Source organism: Enhydra lutris, unplaced genomic scaffold (assembly GCF_002288905.1).
Source record: "Enhydra lutris kenyoni isolate GAN:26980312 unplaced genomic scaffold, ASM228890v2 scaffoldscaffold3, whole genome shotgun sequence".
Lineage (NCBI taxonomy): Eukaryota > Metazoa > Chordata > Mammalia > Carnivora > Mustelidae > Enhydra > Enhydra lutris.
In genome coordinates this window covers 60,900,841-60,923,661 of record NW_019154087.1, presented here as the reverse complement: position 1 = coordinate 60,923,661, position 22,821 = coordinate 60,900,841, and the positions used below count along the sequence as shown (strand labels likewise).

General features: G+C 35.0%; 1 protein-coding gene across 4 annotated transcripts in view; it reads right to left on the bottom strand.

The window, feature by feature from the left end:
- The window catches only part of LOC111154636 (chloride voltage-gated channel 3), a 95,008-nt gene that overhangs the window by 18,033 nt on the left and 54,154 nt on the right, over positions 1-22,821 (bottom strand). For all 4 annotated transcript variants that reach the window (XM_022514384.1, XM_022514404.1, XM_022514394.1 and 1 more), the window contains 8 exons: positions 21,425-21,582; positions 14,222-14,321; positions 12,652-12,839; positions 11,573-11,695; positions 10,209-10,415; positions 6,244-6,324; positions 4,785-5,330; positions 1,679-1,865 (listed from right to left, as the gene is read on the bottom strand). In XM_022514384.1, the coding sequence (XP_022370092.1) occupies positions 1,679-1,865; positions 4,785-5,330; positions 6,244-6,324; positions 10,209-10,415; positions 11,573-11,695; positions 12,652-12,839; positions 14,222-14,321; positions 21,425-21,582 (1,590 nt within the window). The remainder of the gene's footprint in view (positions 1-1,678; positions 1,866-4,784; positions 5,331-6,243; positions 6,325-10,208; positions 10,416-11,572; positions 11,696-12,651; positions 12,840-14,221; positions 14,322-21,424; positions 21,583-22,821) is intronic.

Genomic DNA, 22,821 nt, shown 5'->3' with positions numbered 1-22,821 from the left:
GAAAATAAAAAAATCAAAGCAAAGGAACACTCCCAAAGTCGTCAAGCTACAAACCCAAAGCCACAATTCTTCCACAGATCTGACCAATTCCACATACAAACTGATCTCGACACAAATCACTGCCTCTTCATAATCTGGTTCCTTCTCACTAACCCAACTTCATTTCCCAAAAGTATCCAAAACGCACTTTCTATTTCAATATTGTATCTTCAAAGCTCCATGAATACTAAATTTATCCCTATCCCAATTCCTTTGCCTTCAGATGATTATATTCCTCAAAAATAGTCCTCTTCTTTATGTTTTTTTGAAACCCCTCTCCCCACTTTTATTAACATTTATAAATTGGCACCTTCCATAGGTACTATCATTTTAACCCACAGGACCATCAGAAGAGAAAGTCCTCTTCTTTAAATGCTACTCATCTTTTTTCTTTTTCTTTTTTTTTTTTTTTTTAAGATTTTATTTATTTATTTAACAGAGAGAAACACAGAAAGAGAAGGAACACAAGCAGGGGGAGAGGGAGAGGGAAAAACAGGCTTCCTGCTGAGCAGGGACCCTGATGCGGGGCTCGATCCCAGGACTCCAGGATCATGACCTGAGCTGAAGGCAGGTACTTAAAGACTGAGCCACCCAGTCTGCCTAAATGCTACCAATTTTAAGTAAAGCTCATGTTCTACTCTACCTGAACTACATCAGCTCTCTTTTTCTCTAGATTCCTATAACTTTCATAGACTCATTATGTAATACTCATTATATAATCATTAAATTGCTCAGTATTGTTCTCTCAGTTTTGATCTTGTCTCCCCAACTTGACTGTACTTGAGGTTGGGCCCATGTTTTATACTTCTTTTTGTATCACTCCCTGCACCTAGCACCGTTGAAGAGAAAGTGCTGAAGAGAAAGTGGATAACTACTAAATAATTGCTACTTTGATTAAAATGATTCTTTCCTTCACTTGGACTTGATATTGTACTTTTGAAGATCAGTAATTATATAATTTTGATTCACTGAACAAAAATAAGTCAAAATACCAACTATTATTAAATATCATAACCAAAATTCAGCTGACATTTTAAATATAAAAATAACTATTTTTCACATCCAAGAGAACAATACATAGACTCTTAAGTATTTAATGCAGATATATATTTTTTTTCATTAAAACAACAGTTACCTTTCTTCATTTTGCTATAAATGCACCTTAAATGGAGGAGGGCTGGTAAAGAAATCTTCTACTACAGCCTCTAAGTCACTGCAGAGCCACAGCTACTCTGACGCTTTGCTAGAATGCTAATCTCGGGAATCATGCTACGGTCATCATAGGCAAGCCAAGATCCTTGATAGTAAAAGAAAAAACTCTCCTTGGACAAGATTCAAATTAAGCTTATGCTGTACTGAGACGTTTTCTGTCACAATATTAAATATTACACAATATTTAAAAGATGCTGACCACCATTAAATGTTTGCATTAACAAATGTTTAGAGACAGGCAAAATGAAAACTAGTACTACATAAACACCATATAATAGTAGTACTGTTTCATTTTAGTTTCGACATTCTCTTCCTCTGTCCTGTACCACCCTCACCCACCTCACCAGCTAAGCTTAAACGTGTTCTCACTCTTGTTCTTTTCTCTCTCAGATTCACAAACATCCATCCACAGACACAGTTAAATTACCTAAGCATGCAGCAGCACCAACCATGGCATAAAGGCCAGGTGTAATGCAATCAGCTCCAACCTCACACCACTCCTTAAAGATAAACCAGTCATGATGATAATAAGCAAGCTGTTCCACTGCAATCCCCACGATCCTTCCGGCAATCGCTCCAATGGCCATGCTGGGAATGAACAAGCCTGATGGCACCTGTAACAGAAACACAGTGCTTAACTGGGCACAGAGTCTCTACTTGGACACTCGGAACCTACATTCTATGGGCCTGTTTCTAACACTTTTGATTCTTTTCACAATTTATTTATATAGCAAAATCCGAGTACAAATAAAACTAAAGCAAAATACTGTTCTACTTGTACCTTAACAATTTCATGAATTCAGTTACAAAGTACCACGTGACATTCTCCAGCCCAAAGAGAAAATAACCCAAGGTTATTTATCCTTTAGCTCAAAGGTTCCTTAATGCCAGTCCCTAACAAAATTTTTAGTAGTCTATGCTGAAACGGGGAAGGAAAAAAAAGGACAATATGAAGCAGTTTTCACAAAATAAAATCAATTCAGTGAGAAGTACTGCTCTTTACTCCACAATTACATCCTTCCTACATATCTGTTGTCTATCAAATGATAAAAATATTAGATACGATTCCTCTTAAGTGGTACAGTGCGAAGCAGACAATTTTACCAGGTCCTTCAAATATTTTTTAGTGATACATATAAGGAGAAAAATGTTTATTGATCAATTAAATTTAATGAAGAAAATAGGAATAGTAAACATTTTAAGCAAGATCATTTAAAGATTAAAATACTAATAGCTCTAAAATGTTCTGGATAGGAAAGAAGGTGAGCACAAAATGATGGCACATTGAACATGGACCAGGATCATTAAAAGGTCATCCAAATAAATAGAAGAGATCAAAATATGTTTTATTCTACTGCCAGTCAGGATTCATCAGCCAGAGCACTGTGCAATGCGAGACTTAACAAAGACTTGCCAATTGTCTCCAGCATCCTGTAGCTCAACTGAAGATGAGAAAGTTGGGATTTACAGAAAATCAGCTTACACAGAAACAGGTGCTTCAATAGTTGCTCTAACTTGATCCACTATGAAAAAAACTTTTAACTTCAAGGTTTTTCTATTATTTAACACTCATACCCAGTGGACTAAATAGAGAACAACAGAAAAGAAAGAGATCATATTTCAAAAACTATCATGATTTTGTTGAAATTAAGGTGTTATTCCACATAAGTTACATCTGTGAAAGAATATTATCACTAGTGATTATTATTTAAAAAACGATTAGCTGACATTTGATCTTCATATACAGCACTGACAGTCATATAAGAAAATTACACTTATTGGCAAATCACCAATTAATCAACGTTATTCTCACTTTTCCACATTCAAATGAAGTAATGTGCCAGGGCACTGGGCCTAGTTCCTTTAAGTCTTTGATGGAAAAAGACATGGTATTCATATGCTAGTAATTTAACAGAGTCTGCAGTGTCCTTTCAAGCAAATACCCTATAGCATGACAGCGGAGTAACGGCTCCTCGAAGTTTCTATATCCCGATTATTATGAATTCCTTATGTTATACAGTAAGGAGGAATTAACGTTGAGGTAAAAATTGAGGTTGTTGATCAGCTGACTTTATTTATTTATTTTTTTTTTAAAGATTTTATTTATTTATTTGACAGAGAGAGATCACAAGTAGACAGAGAGGCAGGCAGAGAGAGGGAGGGAAGCAGGCTCCCTGCTGAGCAGAGAGCCGGATGTGGGACTCGATCCCAGTACCCTGAGATCATGACCTGAGCCGAAGGCAGCGGCTTAAACCACTGAGCCACCCAGGCGCCCCAATCAGCTGACTTTAAAACAGGAGATTACCCCAGATTACCTGGGTGGGCTCAAAGCAATCACAAAGGTTATTTTAAATGTGGAAGAATAATTTAGAAGAGTTAGTGTCAGGATAATGAGGTAAAAAGAAACTTAACTACCCACTGCTGGCTTCGAAGATAGGAGAAGGGGGCCATGAGCCAAGGAATATGGGCAGTCTCTAGACCGCTGGAAAAGGCAAGAAATGGACTCTCCCCTACAATCTCCATATATCCCTATGAACAGCCTGATTTTAGCCCGATGAGACCAATTTTGGACTTCTGATCTCCAAAACTGTAATGAATATGTGTGATTTTTAAGCCACTAAGTTTGTAGCAGTTTATTATAGTAGCAAAAAGAAACTAATGTGTTTTTAAAACATGATCATGAATTCCCTGGCACTGCTCCCATTAAGAGGCAGGCCTCTGTGACTTCCCAGACAAATAGAAAGTAACATGAGGCATGGTGCATGACTTCCCTGGCCAGGTTAAAAAAACAATTCTCGGGCACCTGGGTGGCTCAGTGGGTTGAGCCGCTGCCTTCGGCTCAGGTCATGGTCTCAGGGTCCTGGGATCGAGTCCCGCATCGGGCTCTCTACCCAGCAGGGAGCCTGCTTCCCTCTCTCTCTATCTCTCTCTCTGCCTGCCTCTCCATCTACTTGTGATCTCTCTCTGTCAAATAAATAAATAAAATCTTAAAAAAAAAAACAAAACAAAACAACAAAAAAAAAAACCAATTCTCTTGGGACACTGAGCTACCATGTAAGAAATCTAAATGCCTGGAAGGCACCATGCTAGAAAAACCAGAGAGACAGATAGAGAGTTAGAGAGAAAGAGATGTTCAGGAGCCCAGATGTTCCAGACCCAGTTATCTGACTCTTCCCAGCTCAGGTGGTAGATGACCAGCCTTAGCCATGCCTGATGACATATATGACAGACCACAAAGCATGCCCAGTTGAGTCCTTCTCAAATTATTGACGCAATAGCAAGAGCAAAATAAAGAGTTATCTTAAATTGCTGGGTTTGGGGTAATTTGTTACACAGTAACAGATAACCATGTTCAACAATATATCCAAAAGAATTCTTTTATTCATTACTTAAAATGAAACACAAAAGATAAGAACTTTTTCAGCCCACACTTATGAAATAACCACTTTTATATAAGCATTGCACTGCTCATTTCACATACAATTCTTAAACATGTCAAAATTACTTAAATAGCACCTCACATTAGCACTTACCTTGATACCAAAAGTGAATACTGTCATGATAATTTTAAATATGAGTGCTAAGCATAACTGCCAGATAGCTGAATATACTCCCAGGCCTGCTGGACGATCAGGAATATCATCGACAATTTTACTGGCATTCATGTCATTTCTGTAGTCACAAAGAGAAGAGGATTCCAGAGGACCGCAGTCTGTAAAAAGCTCTTTGATCAGCTCACTTGTGTTGAGCCTGGTATATGGATTAGGGAAGGCTATCACCGCAGTAATGGCAGCAACAACAATAACTTCAAGAACAGGATACTTTCCGAATCTGGTGGATTTGCGTCGACGACACCAGGCAATATTTGCCCTAATGAAAAAGGCTCCCCAAAGCCCTCCAAATACCCCGAGGAGAATAAAAGGGAACAGTTCAAAAAGGTACCACGGTGTGTGGTACTCCACATAAAAAAGGACCAGACGGCTGTTACCAAATGGATTGATGGATCTCAAAACAAATGCAGCCACTAAAGCAGCAAAAAATGATCTCCATAAAGTTTTAAGAGGAAAGTAATAGCTAACCTAAAAAAAAGGGGGGGGAGAAAAATTAATAGTATAATTTTATAAGATGTTTCTGATATAACTTTAATATCATAGCCTAAATTTTTGCTGTTTAACTAGAGTTTACATATAATATATTTTACTGTGGTAAGTAAAAAACCGATGTTTTATTAACTTTGGCTATCACATCATTACAAGTTCCCAATATCAACTGATCAAAAATGTCTATAATAATTATTTCAGATACCTAGCATTGTTTTATTTTCAAAATGAGTTTCACCTCCAATTCAATCATGTAGTTAAGAATAAATGTACCATCACCAACTCCTATTAGCTCATAAAGAAGTATTTGTTTCTTCTATATTAAAGAAAAAAGAGGAAAAGAACACAAACTGGAAAAGTAAATTTTAAAACATTCCTAATCACATTTTTGTATAAACATGTAAAAAAGTCTTAAGCACCAGAGAAAACAAAAAATATGCCACTGATACGACTAAAATCATCTTCTTAAACATGAATAACTACCCCAGAAATAAGCATACAAGACAAACTCACAAATTTAGGAATTAATTAAAACTCTTAAAATAAAAACATGGGTGATAGTGATAATTTAACAAACAGTGGTTAAATCCATTTAACTAAGTCAAATCCATTTCTGCTTACTTTTAAGTATGTCAACAAACTTTTTTTTTTATAATCACTTAATATTTATACATGAATAATATTTTTAAGGCTTTTCTCAAGGTAAAGGACACATGTAATGTATTACTCTGTAGGTAAGAATAAGCGAAAAATAACTTTATGAAGTTAAACCTGAAAACTTAAAAACACAGTCTATATCTATTACACTAGCTATAAAACTGAAAAGTGTACCAAAATATATATTTTAATGGTAATTATACACAATGTTATAGTTGTTGTTTTCTTTACCTACCTCTTCCAGGCTAAAAAGAACTCCTCCAATTGGTGCACCAAAAGCTACAGAAACCCCTGCAGCTGAGGCAGCTGATAGCACCTAAAGAGAGGATTTGGCTTATTTCATATATGCTTAGAAATTCAAATATACCAAATGAAAGTTCCTCATGTTGTCTGAATTTTTGAAATGCCTCTTCTGAAGTTAACTCACATGTCTACCCCTTTTCTCCCCAAGCAGAGGCAAATATTTATATCCTCTAAAAAGATATTTTTTTCTCTTTTGCTTTAATTGAAAGGACACTCACATATTCAATATTCAGTTAAAAAACATTTGTGTGAGATACACTAATGTAAACAGGATGCAAAGAAAAAAGGCAATGAATACAGACAATTCTCAAGATGTCTGGGAAGACCAGTGGAGAGAACAGTAACTGGGGTTTAGGGGAAGAGAAGTTTATTTATTTATTTATTTATTTTAAGATTTTATTTATTTATTTGACAGACAGAGATCACAAGTAGGCAGAGAGGCAGGCATAGAGAGAAAGAGGAGGAAGCAGGCTCCCCGCTGAGCAGAGAGCCCGATGTGGGGCTCGATCTCAGGACCCTGGGATTATGACCCGAACCAAAGACAGAGGCCTTATCCCACTGAGCCACCCGGGTGCCCCAAGAAGTTTATTTTTATTTTTATTTTTATTTATTTATTTATTCATTCATTCATTCATTCATTCATTTGACAGACAGACCACAAGTAGGCAGAGAGGCAGAGAGAGAGAGGAGGAGGAGGCAGGCTCCCCGCTGAGCAGAGAGCCCGATGCGGAACTAGATCCCAGGACCCTGAGATCATGACCTGAGCCGAAGGCAGAGGCTTTAAGCACTGAGCCACCCAGGCGCCCCAAGAAGTTTATTTTTAAATAGAATATAATTTTTTCATATTTTAGAGCTAACTTCTTCATCATTAATAATTACTGCTTTACATCATTAATAATTACTCCCCAATGTGGGGCCTGAACTCAAGATCTCGGAGATCAAGAGTCACATGCTCTACTGACTGAGCCAGCCAGGCACCCCCAATAATTACTGTTTTCTAAATCGTAGTAAAATATCTAGAGAACTTAAAACCTACTGAGTTACCTTATTTTCACTACTCTAAATCCTCTGAAAACACCACTGCTGCCAATAGGAAAAGCCTCATTCTAAAGCACAAACAATGGCTTCCCCCTAGTTAAAGAAGACAAAAATATCCACAAAAGCTTTTAGAGATCTTCTCCCCAATTCCCCAGTCCATCACTAGGACATTGCCCACTTCTCAGCAGTGCGAACTACTGAGTGCTACTAGAGAACTACTAGTGCCAACTACACATTTAATTCACTGGACACTTACATTGTAATTACTTTTCTAAGAATCTTTGTTCCTTTCACTATTTCATTCCAGTAAATATCCAAGGGTACCAAACCATTTTACCAAATGGTCAATTTTACATTTATGAAAAAGAAACTGAAAATAATCGAAATTATATATAATTAAGACCATGATCTCCATTTTTAGGCTGCTTCTGGCAAATTAAAAATAAGCAAATACTCATTTTAATTAAATTGTACCTGGCTAGGGTGCCTGGGTGGTGCAGTTGGTTAAGCATCCAACTCTCGGTTTTGGCTCAGGTCTGATCTCAGGGTTGTGAGATGGGTCCCCAAGTTGGGCTCCGCTCTCAGCAAGGGGCCTGCTTGGGTTTCTCTCTCCCTCTCCCTCTGCCTCCACCCCTGCTCTCTTGCTCTCTCTTTCTTAAATAAATAAATATTAAAAAATAATAATAAGTAAATTGTACCTGGCTTTAAGAATGCAGACTCTGCTTATTTGGGGGAGGACAGTAAATTAAGTGATTTTGTTTTTTCCCACTAAAGGATTGTAGACAACACACTTAACTGAATTCCCTGACTGTGCATTTAATGTAACAGAATTTTACAATCAAGCTAACACCCAGTACCCGTAACTCACACAAGTTTTAATGTTCTATAAGTATTAAGAAATTATTTAATTAAAAATGTCAAGGAAGTGAACATAGGAAGAAAGCCAAAATACGAGGCCTTCATGTTTCCAACTAATAAGTAAACTCTAGCCATTTATATACTAAGGTGAACAAAGTTAATGTCATAAACATTACTAATCATCACAGTGTACATCTTAAAATTTTTTTTTTTTTTTAAAGATTTTATTTATTTGTCAGAGAGAGAGAGGGAGAGAGAGCGAGTGCAGGCAGACAGAATGGCAGGCAGAGGCAGAGGGAGAAGCAGGCTCCCTGCCGAGCAAGGAGCCCGATGCGGGACTCGATCCCAGGACGCTGGGATCATGACCTGAGCCAAAGGCAGCTGCTTAACCAACTGAGCCACCCAGGCGTCCCACAGTGTACATCTTAAAATTTAAGTGAATGTAATTTCTATGGCATTTTCTAATAAATTACATTTTGCACTTAAGATGAGTAAATAAAAATAAAAATCTTACCCCCAAAATGTCAAGGTACAATAGCAAGTAAAGGAAATGCACTGGAGAGACAAATGCTGTATCTCCATTTTTAGCCCTAATCTGCTATGCTGCAATGTAGTTTGAGGTTATGTTCTGTATGGCTTTTAACATACACACATATCCACAGTCACAGCAGAAATAGTAGTAGTAGTAGGAGTACAGACTTTGGAGTCAGAGAAAAATAAATTTTAATCCATACTCTTGACACTCTGTTACACAGTCTTGGACAAGTTAGCATTTTATGCCCTAATTTCCTATCTATAAATGGGGATAATAGTGCCAAGTTAATAGGATTATTGTGGATTTAAATTTTAAAATGCAAGGGATTGTCACAGAGCCAGATACATAATAAGTAATCAATAATGTTAGCAATTTGTGTTAGAGCATAGTACTAGAATCACATTATCATTCAGAGATGGAACTATGATGGTCTGAAGTGTTCCCCTTTCAGACTACTGCCAATGCATGAACAGTGTTTTAGTACTAACACTAAAATGAAGGAGTACTCATTTCATTGAAGAATCAAATACTTTGATAAAAATATTCTACTTTTTTGTTATATTATTAAAACAACAGGATGAAAGGTCCTGTGCGAGGGTCAGAGACCTCTGAGTTCTCAGTATTTAATGATATAAAAATATGGTATCTTAAAAACCTAAAGTGCTCTGTATCACCTTGGCCTACAGATTAGATTGGGAAAAAAAGAAGGGATTGGGCTCCCGAAGTGTAGAGCTAATACAAAAGGTCTCAGAAGCCCATTTTTCTTCTAGAAAATATCCACAGCAATGTACAAACATTAGGAAACGCTGTAATACTTAAAGCTTAAAGCCTTCCTAGAAATACTTGGGCTGGCCTTAAAAAAAAAAAAAGGTAAAGGAAATAAATGCTCGTAAACAGCTGAATAAAGAGGAATTCCTGTATTTCCTTTAGTGTGAATCTCTGATTTAAACCTCAAGAGGTCTTAAAGGCCCTCAGAACATCTTCATGGTGGCAGATAGCTCTTTGCAGATGACACACCTCTCTCGGGGGCATTAGATACTTCCTCCAGAGGAAAACACAGCTGTTAAGACTTCCCAACCCTGGAAAAATACTGATGGTGAGAAACCAGGGGAAAAATAATGTTACATTTGGGAAAAACTTTAGAGGAAGAAAGGTGTAAAGCAAAGCAAAAACAAATGGAAAAAGCTTTGTGAAATTCAACGGAAACCAATGGACACCAGGTAGTCTATCAAAACTTCTCTAAAATATCAGAGTAACTGAGCAGCACTGGGAATGGATTCTAGAAAGACTTTACAGATACTCAAAAAGGGGGAAAGAAGCAAGCAATTTTCACATTTGAATGTGAATACAGAATTTATTAAAAAAGTAGAAAGTTAAAAACGTGATCTTTACACTAGAAAATTCTCACTGATATAAGTCTATGTAATAGATATTAATCTGTCAAATAAGCCACAAAAGACACTTACCTCCCTTTTTTTAGCTTCATTTGTGCTATACTTTGGAAAGAGGTAGGAAAAAATATTTCCACAGCAACAGGCAACATGTACCAGAGGACCTTCTTTTCCTAAACTCAAACCTGATGCCACAGCCAGTACTAATGTGATGGTTTTAATCATTAAAGTCCATTTTCCCAAGTAACCTCTGATAATGAATCCACTTAAAATAGTTTTAATCTACAAAGAAAAGATTAAAACAGCTTAATTTCCTTTAAGAAACAGGAAAATTAAAGTAATTTAAGTTACTCTCTTGTTTTACTTACAAAACTACCTTGCAAATTTTTCTGGTGGACCATGGAACAATTCAAAATTTTTCAAAAGCTTTAACTATTGTGCTACAAATAATAAATCTAGATCATATTCTAATTCTCTCCTCAAGCAAGGATTGAAGGCAACCCTATCTCATGAACAAAACTAGGATATAAGGCCATGTTAAAGGGAATACAGACCTTAATACAAGGACTATAATTACATAACAAGGAAAAGGTAAATTTGAATACTTCTGTTGTAAAAATAGTTAGATACATTCAGACATGCTGTGTCAGAACTTAGGATATTTTGTCTTCTCAGAGTGCCGTTATTATGTGTAATATTTTCCTATATATTAAGAAGGGCAAGTGACAACAGATAAATGTTGCATGATGATACTGCCCCTTAAAGACATTCTTAATTAACAAAAATTTTTAAATCACTAAAATTAAGTTTCAAAAGGAAATTCATTAGAAAAAGCTGATAACTTACTTAAGACAGAAAAATTAAAGGGGAAAGATGTGAATTTCCATCACACCATTCAATCCTAAGTGTACTCTTTAAATTACACCATTCAAGCCTGAATATATTCTTTAAATTACTGTTGATAAAAAATAAAACCCAAAAGTTTGTACTATTGCCTCACTGTGGTCAAATGTTTTTTTAAAGTATTAAATGGTTATAAAGATTATCTGCCAAATTCAATAATTATTAACTTATTTAATTAAAATATAGTCATAAAAAGAGTGAATATATTCAAATCAGGTTCACAGCAGCAAAACATCAACTAATTCATCAAAGAATTTTAGGCCACATAATACTTTTCCAGCTTTATAACTGAGTGTTCTGATATTTGTTTAGTCATATGTTAAATTAGTGGTAGAGGAAAAAAAAAATCAACCTCCACAGTTAATGAAATGACGATGGAGAAGAAGTTCTTGTGATAATCAGCTTACATTTTTAAAATTTTCTTTCTCATATTACAATTTCCTCAGAAAAACAACTACTTTCCCCCCCAAAGGCAAAAGATTAACATCATAACAATTATTAAATTTTTAATGATATTAAAATATTGCATGGCTTACCTCTGGGATTCCAGAGCCACAGGCATATGGAGCAAATACTTTTACCAGGGAAACAGCAAGAAAGGCAAAACTCAAGGCCCAAAAGATGTACATTATGTAATTCATGATGTAAGAGCCAGGACCCTAAAAAGCAAATCATTTAGTAGTATGAATTTAATGTACAGTGCACCCCGAATGCAAGTGCTTTCCATCATAAGAAACTTGTGTGAAACTCATAAAAGTTTCCTGGTTTACTTCCACAATAGTTAAAGCTTTATATGAACAAAATATTTAAGAAGAATCAAAAAATATTTATATAACAAACAGGCTTAATCTGTTTAATGTTTTCCTAGATTTTTTTTGATACCTAAAATCTTATTGCCGAAAATCAGCTCTACTTTAACTTCTGCCTACCCACAGATCACATTTTGGAAATAACTGGAGATAAAACTGCATTTGTACTGTGACTGCATTCTGCTGCAGTTCCGAAGATCAAGTGAGAAACAGCATACTGGCCATGTTATCAAGCAAATATATTCTTTTTTGTTCAAAAATTCAGCTAGAACAAAATTTTTAAAACATCCTTATGACCAGGTAACTACATGTATTATACAATATTCTAACTTTTACAATGTACTTCATTACAGAAAGTCAAGAACAGTAATCATTTAAATATAATGCTACAAAGAAAAATCTATGGATTTCTTTAAAATGTCTCTAGTTACAAGGCTTATTTTACTAAACATTTGGATAATTTATACTTCCCAACAATCATGTTATGTCAAGCAGTTTTAATAATTTCATACTGACTTTCTGTGATTATACAGATCCTACTGCACTTCTTTTCTACAATAAGATATATTTAATGTCATAATTGAATAGACTTGAATGTGACTATGTAGTTAACTAATAAAGAGCTTCTTGAAACTTTACATTTTACTCGCTGCAATGTATTCTCCTATTTTCCAATCTATCCTATTACATTTCACTTTTAATATAGTTGCAATCATCTAATATGTGATTAATTCTATATTTAAGTGAACTGAAGACTCATTTAGCTATCTCAATTTTTAATTCATTTCAAACCCAGCAAGACTTACTTCTGCTTGACCTATGATTAATTCTGCCCATGTTTTCCACTGTGGGCATTTATCCCTCTCTTCAAATGTTGTTTCATTAGATCCCCAACAACACTGTTCATGGTTGTACCACAGTGCACTAAGGCAAATGCCCTCCTTGAGATCAGTCATCCAATCAGCAGCAATGTCTATTAATCCAGCCAATGCCCCTGTAAAAACATGTTGAAGGGAGTTTTAAAAAAAAAAAAAAAAGTTAAATCCATTTTTGGAGTGTTAAGAACTACCAAGTTAAGAGGTTCAAAGAAAGTTGGGGATTCCCTATACATAAAGGGGATATTATATAAATTTAAATATTATATAAATTTAAGATTTTTAAGTCTTAGGTATAAGTAATTTTATATTACTTCTAAAAAAGTATAGACAGCCACTTTTTAATATAAAATGGCTATTCTTCGTTTGAAATTAAAACTAGTTACATTATTTAAATTAACTGTGATTTGTAATAAAGGTTTTTAAAAGATACTAAAACATCTTTAAAAGACAGCTAGCAGGAGGTTCACAAATCAGATTATTAAAGTCTGAGTTTTTACTATTCTGTTTCAATACGAAATTTAATAAATTTACAAACTATCTCAATATCATTAAAATTTAATGTTCATTAGAAGTAATTAGTGAAACTCATAGCACTAGTGAATCACTGTGACAGACTGTTTTTTCCCTTAAATAACAAAAAATTAAATGTACCAAGATCATTTTAATGACAGAATACAAAAAATACACAACTTTGTGGACAAAATCGAAGACCTTCTCATCATATAAAAAGATCAAAAGGTCACATACACAGTGGTCACAAAATTCTTGTGCATGTCAATTAGAGGTGTCAGTACTTCCCTCTAGACTCCACATAAATTTTAATTTTCCTCATGTTCTTGTAGACGTAATCATCGATGGTGGAAACTGAGAGTCATTAAAAGAGTCCTTAATGTTTGCTTTCAGATCTTCAACTCCTACTTCTTAAAATCTCACACATAGGCACTTTGTGGGCTCCTGACAGCATGGTAGTTAAAATGCAGACTATTGAGCTGAACTGCCTAAACGTAAATCTTTGCTGGGCCACTTACTAGCCATACAACCTCAGTCATGTTACCAAACTCTCTGTGCTCCAGGCACTTCATCTGTAAAATGGTGGTGACAGTGGCACTTATACCACAGGACTGCCATGCAGTTTACATACTTGTAAAGACTTCAAGGCAGTGCATGGTACATAGGAAGCACTCAAAAAATAAGTAGCTACTTATTATGATGTTAATATTAAAAGATACTTTATTATCTGGACCAAACCACCTATTTTAAAGACACAGAAACTGAAACCCAGAAAGATCAACCAAACTGCATAAACAAAGTGACAGAGCCAAGACTAGACTCTAAAGCATCCTGCCTCCTAGCAGTCTTAAATTTAAGAAGATTTCTTGAAACAAAATAAATACCTTTAAAAATGCAACAGGACCTGAAAAAAACATTGTGGGAAGGAGGGGAGAACGATTTATTTTTCTGTTAACCAAAAAAGGATTACATTAAAATTTTTCTTTACCTGATGCCAATCCTGTTAGTGTTACTACTAGCCATCCTGACCATGCATCATATAAACTTTTTGTCATTTCCCATGCTGATTCTTTCTTTTTGCTGTTGATCTGAAATTAGAAATGTTTATGCTTCATTTTTCAAACTATGAACAGAAGCCACAATTCTAGAATCTAACAATTTTTTTTCAGTTACTATATACGAGATAGTAATCTATAAACTAAATCATGGGAAAGGTGAGTTTGGGGCAGAATCACTACGTCAGACAGTTGTTACACCTGTAAACCAGATGATAAACATCTATCCAGAGATCTGCATTTTTAACAAAAACCTCAGGATTTAAGAGCAAGGGGTCCATACACCACACAGAGTCTGGCCTACACTGTTTTAAATTGAATCAAATTTAGCTGATACATAACTTTTATATCAACAGAAATAAGACATTATGGCTTGAAATGTTTGTCATTTCCTAACTACTTTCTGGTTCTAGCAATTAAGTGGATTATAATGTTCTTTAAAACAAAAGTTAATAACAGTATTATGCCCATAAGTACAGTATAGAATCATCATGTGACTAAAGGGCCTGCCAAAATTTATAGGCCTGTAAATATGCAGGTATGCGGAATTCTAATCCCATTTGTAGGGTCCAGAGGCTCTCTTCTATCACTGTATAAGGCAAAGGTGTCCTCTACTGAATACAGTGGAGGAAGTGTGATTAGCAGGATAGGAATAGATTTGATTTCCAGATCTCACTAGACTTAAGACACAAGAAGGCAACTCTTCTTCTCTTAGTAAGAAAGTACTTTTAAACCTATCCCTAACTAGCCCAAACCTCTTCCATTCTATTAAGATTGTTTAAAAAGCCATATTCTTGGGCTGCCTGGGTGGCTCGGTCAGATAAGCATCTGCTTCAGGCTTGGGTCATGATCCCAGGGTCCTAGAATAGAGCCCCACATTGGCTCCCTGCTCCTTGGGTGGTCTGCTTCTCCCTCTCCCCTTGCCTGCCACTCCCCTTGCTTGTGCACTTTCTCTCCATCAAATAAATAAATAAAATCTTGAAAAAATAAAAATAAATAAAAATAAAAAGCCCATATTTTCAGTCTAGGGCTTCAGTGTTCAAATCATCTTACAGTATAGCTACAGCTGGAATTCAAAAATCTGGTCTATTTCCTCACTAAAAAGGCTCAGTTAAGTTCTGAGATGAATAAGGCAATTTTATACCTTCTATACTATAAGCAACTAATCACAGATACACAGATAAGCATTCTTTAGACTCTGAAGGTAGGTTCATTTCTTTCAAAAATAATCATTAAACCCCATGTTGCTTTTTCTCAGTAACTGTAATGTTTCATATAACATGAGTTAAAAATTTGTTGATTATCTAAACATTCATCAATACTGCACTGGTTAAGTAAACTGCAGTATATGCAATAAAAAATTCTGTACTCACTAAAAAAGAAAGAGACAGATGCAGTGTTAAGCAGGGGAGAAAAGCAAGGTGGATAGAACTGTGTACACTACACTACCATCTTTCTAAGAAAAAATAAGCATATAAATATATGGGCTTGTATTTTTTTTTTAAATAAAGGGATAAACCATATAGTTTTAAAAGTAAATCATCATTTTAAGAGGGTGGCAACAGGTTAGAACGGAAATGGGAGTTTAAAACGAAGTAGTTCGTATGTGTGACATTATTGGGATAAATGCTAAGAACAAAAACTATTGGGGGAAAAAAAGAAAGAAAACACTAAAACTTTTCAGAGTAAGCACATCAATGGGGATAGCATTGGTAAATAATCTGAAACTGTTGTGTGTGTATTGCGAAGTAAATCATATGATTATACATGTGATGTTGAGATTTTTGGCATGACTGAAAGATGGTACAGATTTAAGAACTAGAGGCTAAATAAAAGCTCTTTAGTACTGGATTTAAATTAGAAAGTTCCCATAAACTTATGAGGCCAGAAAACAATGGCCAACCCAGAGGCAAGAAGTATGTCTAGTGCCCACACTGCCTATTAATTGTCTTCCAAGGAACCAGGGCTCCTTGGAGAAATGGCTGACTCCAGATATGGTGCAGGAAATGTATAAGATGAGCGAGGATCATCTTGTTTTCCTAGAATACGCCAAAGTCTACTAAGGATGTGTCAAGGACACAGGCAACAATCCAGGTCTCTTCTAGTCAAAAAAAGAATAACACAGGCATCAATAAAGATAATAATGGGGATGATTAAAATACATCAAATATGTTCCAATCTATGAGTGCATGAAGATACAGAAACAGAAGTCAAACAAGCAAACCAAACTCTCACTGGTCAACTTTGAGGATACTAGGGAACCATCTAATTTCAAACTTCCCCTTTTCTGAATAATCTGAACTTTACAGAACCCAAATAATCGCAGGTTCTCTTTACAGAAATTTTCATGCTAATAAATAAAGAAGGAATAACAATTAGATTACCGACATTTTGCAAAATACTGAAATAGTAATATCTGAAATGATATAATGTTGATTTACCTCAAAACTGGAGGTAGGAGGGGTATAAATCTAATAAGAAGTTTGGGGGAAAAAAGAATTAGGTACTTATACACACTGACATATAAGGTTTTCTTTTAATGTAATGTTTTAAAAAACAGTAAAGGGGCGCCTGGGTGGCTCAGTCAGTTAAGCGTCTGTTTTTGGCTCAGGTCATGATCTCAGGATCCTGCAATGGAGTCCTGTGTCAGTCTTCCTGCTCAGCAGGGAACCTGCTTTTCCCTCTGCCTGCCACTCCCCCTGCTTGTGCTCTCTCTGTCAAATAAATAAATTAAATCTTTAAAATAAATAAATTAAATAAAAAACAGCAATAAGAACACCAATGTATAGAATTTCCCAGGTTTTAAAAAAAAATTTTTATGCATAGATCAAAGTACAGAAAATGGTATTTGACCTATCTAGAAAGAGACCTTTAATAAGATTAGCTAAAACACTGACTACTTCATGTTATTTTAAATGTTTCAAGATCTATGGACTACCTTCAAAATCAAAGAGAAAAAGTATATCATGGTATCTTTTAGTTTTAATTTGCTTCAGAATTTTATGAACATGATGTCTTACAGACACTTTCATACTACCTCACTTTGAAACACATTTAAACTCCAACCGGAGTATGTTAATGAGTTGTAAATGTATACAGTTCTAACTGCAACTGATTTACCTAACACTCATACAAGATGCAGGAGTTACAGTGCGCCTGCAATAGGCATATGGGATTAAAACACTGGTTCTTATAATGTGGTCACATACACTCTGAGGGTCCCTAAGACCTTCTCAAACAGGTCTTCAAGATAAAAACTATTTGCATTGTAATATTAAAAGACAATGTGCCTATTTCACTGTGTTTACATTTTCACTGATAATGCAAAAGCAAATGCAAAACAGCTGCTCCCAAGCACAAATCAAGGCAGTAGCATCCAAACATACTGGTAGTCATCCTACTCTTCACTGCCACGTATCTCAGTAAAAAAAAAAAAACTAAGTAAACGCCAGTTTCACTTATGAATGACTCTGATGAAGTAGTAAAAATTATTATGCCTCAATCATTGAGTCTTGCTTATATTAGGTACGCTGACTTAGGTATATATAAAGCCTTTTGATGCATACTGAAGTATGAGGTTATGCCTTGAGGAGAAGTATTTATGTGATTTACAAAATAAAGTTGACACCTGCACATGATACGCCATTTTTACTTGAAAGAAAGATACCAAACTATGGTTTTTCAGACTTGGGAATCTCACAGGCATCTTCCAAAAAACAAACCAAAGAAGCCTATCATTTCAAGTGAAATAAATATGTATTTGTTTCTAGTGATAGAATTTGAGCTTTGAAGTAAAAAGAATTTTGGAAAACTTGTATCTATCACTGTAAGGATGACAGATTCCCAATACTTAAAGACTTTTATAAAGAGATCAGTGTTGGTATTAACCAATGTTATTTTTTTTTAATTTCATCTAATGAAAAGTGTCAATACTTGAAAGAACTGCATGAAACAGTGAATATTTTCCAGATGATCACTGCATGATGTTACAAAATTATTCATTAGAGTTGAAGGTGAACTAACAGATTTTACTGTAACAAAAGATAAAAAGTTCACTGATAGAGTTTCAGATTACCCACTGGCAACTAATCTTTAAGAAACCACCACCTGTCAGTTTGGTATAGAATCAAAGAATATCCATAATGATATAAAAAGGTTATTAAAATATTCCTAGATTTTCCAACTACCCATCTATATGAGGTTGGATTTTCTTCATATATTTCAACCCAAATAACATACCACAACAGACTGAAGGCAGAAGCAGATATTAAAATCCAACAGTCTTTCATTAAACCAACAATAATGAGATTTATAAAAATGTAACATATATCACTGCAATGATGACAGATTCCTTATTTCTTATAAGGATCCTTATAAGAATGACACTTTTCATTATACAATATTAAAAAAAATCATACTTGTTAGTATCAACCCTGATTGCTTTAGAAAAGTCCTTAAGTACTGGTAATCGGTCACTAAATATTTTTTTATTTTGGGAAACACAGTTATTTTTCATAAAAATATGTTTTCTTTTGTTTTTATAAAACTATGTTTTGGGGCGCCTGGGTGGCTCAGTGGGTTAAAGCCTCTGCCTTTGGCTCAGGTCATGATCTCAGAGTCCTGGGATCGAGCCCCGCATCGCATCGGGCTCTATGCTCAGCAGGGAGCCTGCTTCCCTTCCTCTCTCTCTGCCTGCCTCTCTGCCTACTTGTGATCTCTGTCTGTCAAATAAATAAAAATCTTAAAAAAAAAAACAACAAACTATGTTTTGATATTAATGTGTAAGGGGATTTTGTTACTTTTAAATAAATCAACGTTTTTTAATTTCTCAGTTTCTGTATCTAATATGGTAAATATCAATTAATATAACCACATAAACTAAGTTCCCTAGGCATCCTCAATAACTGTTTATAGAGTTTTGAGTTTAATAGTGTTCCTGATGAATGGATAAAGAGAATGCAGTATATATATATATATGCAATGGAATACTACTCGACCATCAAAAAAATGAAATTTTGTCATTTACAACAACATGGATGGAACTAGAGGGTATTATGCTGAGCAAAATAAATCGGAGAAAAACAGTTATAATATGATTTCACTCATATATGGAATTTAAGAAACAAAACAAAACAAAAAACAAAACAAGATGTAATCAGAGAGGGAGACAAACCATAAGAGACTCTTAACCATAGGAAACAAACAGGGTTGCTGAAGGGGAGGAGGGTCAGGGTATCAGGTAACAGGGTGATGGGCATTAAAAAGGGCACATGATGTAATGAGCACTGTGTGTTACATACAATTGATGAATCACTGAACTCTACCTCTGAAACTTATAATATACTATGTTAATTAATTGAATTTAAATTTAAAAAATCTAAAAAATAAGTATTCTCAGATGATAAAATAAAATAAAATAAAAATGTATTCTAAGATGAAAAACTTTGAAAATCACCACTGGATTGTATCTTCAAAAAAGTAAATACTGGGGCGCCTGGGTGGCTCAGTGGGTTAAAGCCTCTGCCTTCAGCTCAGGTCATGATTCCGGGGTCCTGGGATCGAGCCCCGCGTCGGGCTCTCTGCTCAGCGGGGAGCCTGCTTCCTTCTCTCTCTCTCTGCCTGCCTCTCTGCCTACTTGTGATCTGTCAAATAAATAAATAAAATCTTTAAAAAAAAAAAAAAAAAGTAAATACTGACTGATGAATCTCAGGGGTTATACTTGTCATAAACAAAATAATCTAATTCTAATTTCAACTTTACTATACATGTATACATTAATATGAAAGGTTTTAACTAATTTTGCAAGCAGTTATTTTCATTTATAAGTAAATTTCAGACCTCAAAGTTGTAACAAGCCTTTTGGAATTTGGAATTTTATTTTTCGAAGAGAGTTTTTTTCTTTTAATTTATTTTTGGATTACATCAGTAAGTCACAACTCACAAGTGGCAGTTTTAAGCCATTCTTCTTTTAGCGTTTTTTATTTAATGGATAAAATACAGATAAAACTTTAAAATTTTTATATTTTTTAATTTAGCAGAAATTTATCTATCTCTTTTTTTTTTTTTTAAACATTTATTTATTTGACAGAGATCACAAGCAGGCAGAGAGGCAGGCAGAGAGAGAGGAGGAAGCAGGCTCTTCACGGAGCAGAGAGCCCGATGCGGGGCCCGATCCCAGGACCCCGGGACCATGACCCGAGCTGAAGGCAGAGGCTCTAACCCACTGAGCCACCCAGGCGCCCCCTATTTCTTTTTTGGATGTTACAAATGGAATAGCTTAATTCTGAAGATATTTTAGCCCAACTCTTTTTCGCCCAAGATGTATCTGAAATATACATTTGCTATAAAAACCACTGGAAATATTATTACAATGTAAGTAATTCTTTTTTTAAAATTAGTGATTCATTACAACACTTAAATATGCCCATTACAGGACTCAATCTGAGAAATCCCAGCATTTAAAACTGAGAAAGGAGGGTGCCTGGGTGGTTCAGTCAATTAAGCATCTGCCTTCAGTTCAGATCATGATCCTAGGCTCCTGGGTTTGAGTTCGCATCAGGTTCCCTGCTCATTGGTGAGCCTGCTTCTCCCTCTCCCTTCCCACCCCTGCTCATGTTCTCTCTCTCTCTCTCAAAACTAAATTTAAAAAAACAAACAAACAAACAAACACTTTAAAAACAAATAAATAAAACTGAGAAAGGAGATAAAACAGTAAAATCCCACGAAGCTATCTCTCCAATATGCTTCTTCTTTTGTAATAATAGGAATTACATAACAACTTTCCTCCTTTACTGTAACTGCTGTGCTGCTCAAAGACAAAAATCGTGCTGACTCTATACCTTAATCTTCCTCCCCAACTCACATGCTGTGTTTTCCTGGTCCTTCCTGTTTTGAACTAGTTTCCTTTTTTTTATTTTAAGCTACCTCAAGTCCTTTCCAGAGGTATAAACAAACTTTTTCTTAAAAAATTACATAAAGAGAAAAAAAAAAAACATGTATTACTCATAAAATGTAGAAATTTACTTAAATGTACTTTAATGCATGATATATATTTTGGTAGCCTGAGATCATTGGCAAAAATATATTATTAAATTATCTAGTTATACACTACACTATAAATTACTGAAAACACTTACCCGTCTATGCCTTTCTCTGTCTTTACATTTCTCTCGCACCCAGTCAATAGTATGGAAATCATCATATGTACCAACACCTGGAATTGGTTCATCCAAAAGATCCAGCAAGTGTGTAGAACTGTTAATGCTGCCTCCATTTGTCATTGTATAATGAGTTCCTACAAAGCAAAAAAAGAACAGTATGTTTTATGAGAGACAATGGTGAACTATGTAACCTTCTTAATAGTTTATTAGTAATTCATAAAGAAATAGTATCACTTGAAATGTAGTAAAACAGAGGAAGGAAAACATCAAGAAAAGTCATCCAAAACTTTGAAATAAGGCTAAAGACCATGGCATGTCCTTACAAACGTATACTACAGTATCAAAAATAAGCCTGCCTAGTAGTCATCTTTTGCTCTGAGGCAGAAGACTTTGATTTATTATTTTCTACTGATTAGGACATTGACTCTGTAAAGTTAGATAATAACTTAGAGAAGACTGATAAATTGAAAATTATTGTTTTCATCCAGCAAAAATGTAATTCAATTTCATCTAATAGAAAAGATAATACTTAAGAGTTCTAGTGTTGGGGTTTTTGTTTTTGCCCTGTAAGAAAATTTCTCACTGACCCATTATCATCTCACACATTTTCCTCTAAGTCATCTTTGTCATCAAGCTAGTTTCCTTACTAGTAGTAAATAAATCTTTGACACGTGTTCACTATATACTTGTAAGTGACTTAATACCAGGAAGGACACTGAAAGACAATTCACAAAAAAGACGTAAATTTAAAAAGTTCAATCCAACACAAAAAAGAGAAATACAAATCAAACCTACAATATCATTTTCCTCTATCAGACTGGTAAAGATTAAACAGGTGACTAAGGCACTGAGTTAGCAAAGTTATGGGGAAAGAACACTTGCCACAAAATTATTAGTTTAAGTATAAACTGGTATAACCCCTCTGGAAAGTAAAAGCTACCAAAATTTAAATACACAGATGCTCTCAAACCCAGCAAAGTCCACTTCCAAAAAAAAATCTTTTGCAGTTACACTTGCATAAATCCCTAATTATGCACAGTGTGGTAAAACATCTCACTGTGTGCTCTAGAAGGAAAACAAAAACAAATTAATGCCAAAGTGCTCATAATCCAAAAGAAGGGTCAAAAAAAGAGCCAGAAGTAAATACTTTAGGCTTTGGAGGCCACATAGTCACAACAACACAACTCTGCCATAGTAGCACAAAAGAAATCACAGATAATATATAATGAATGGGTATGGCTGTGTTTCAATAATACTTTACAAAACAGGTGAAGAGCAGCATTTGGCCCAACCACTGATCTAAAGTCTCTACAGCACAAACCAAACTCAACTGAAGACATTTACTAGGAATTTTGTACTTAATGGCACTCTTC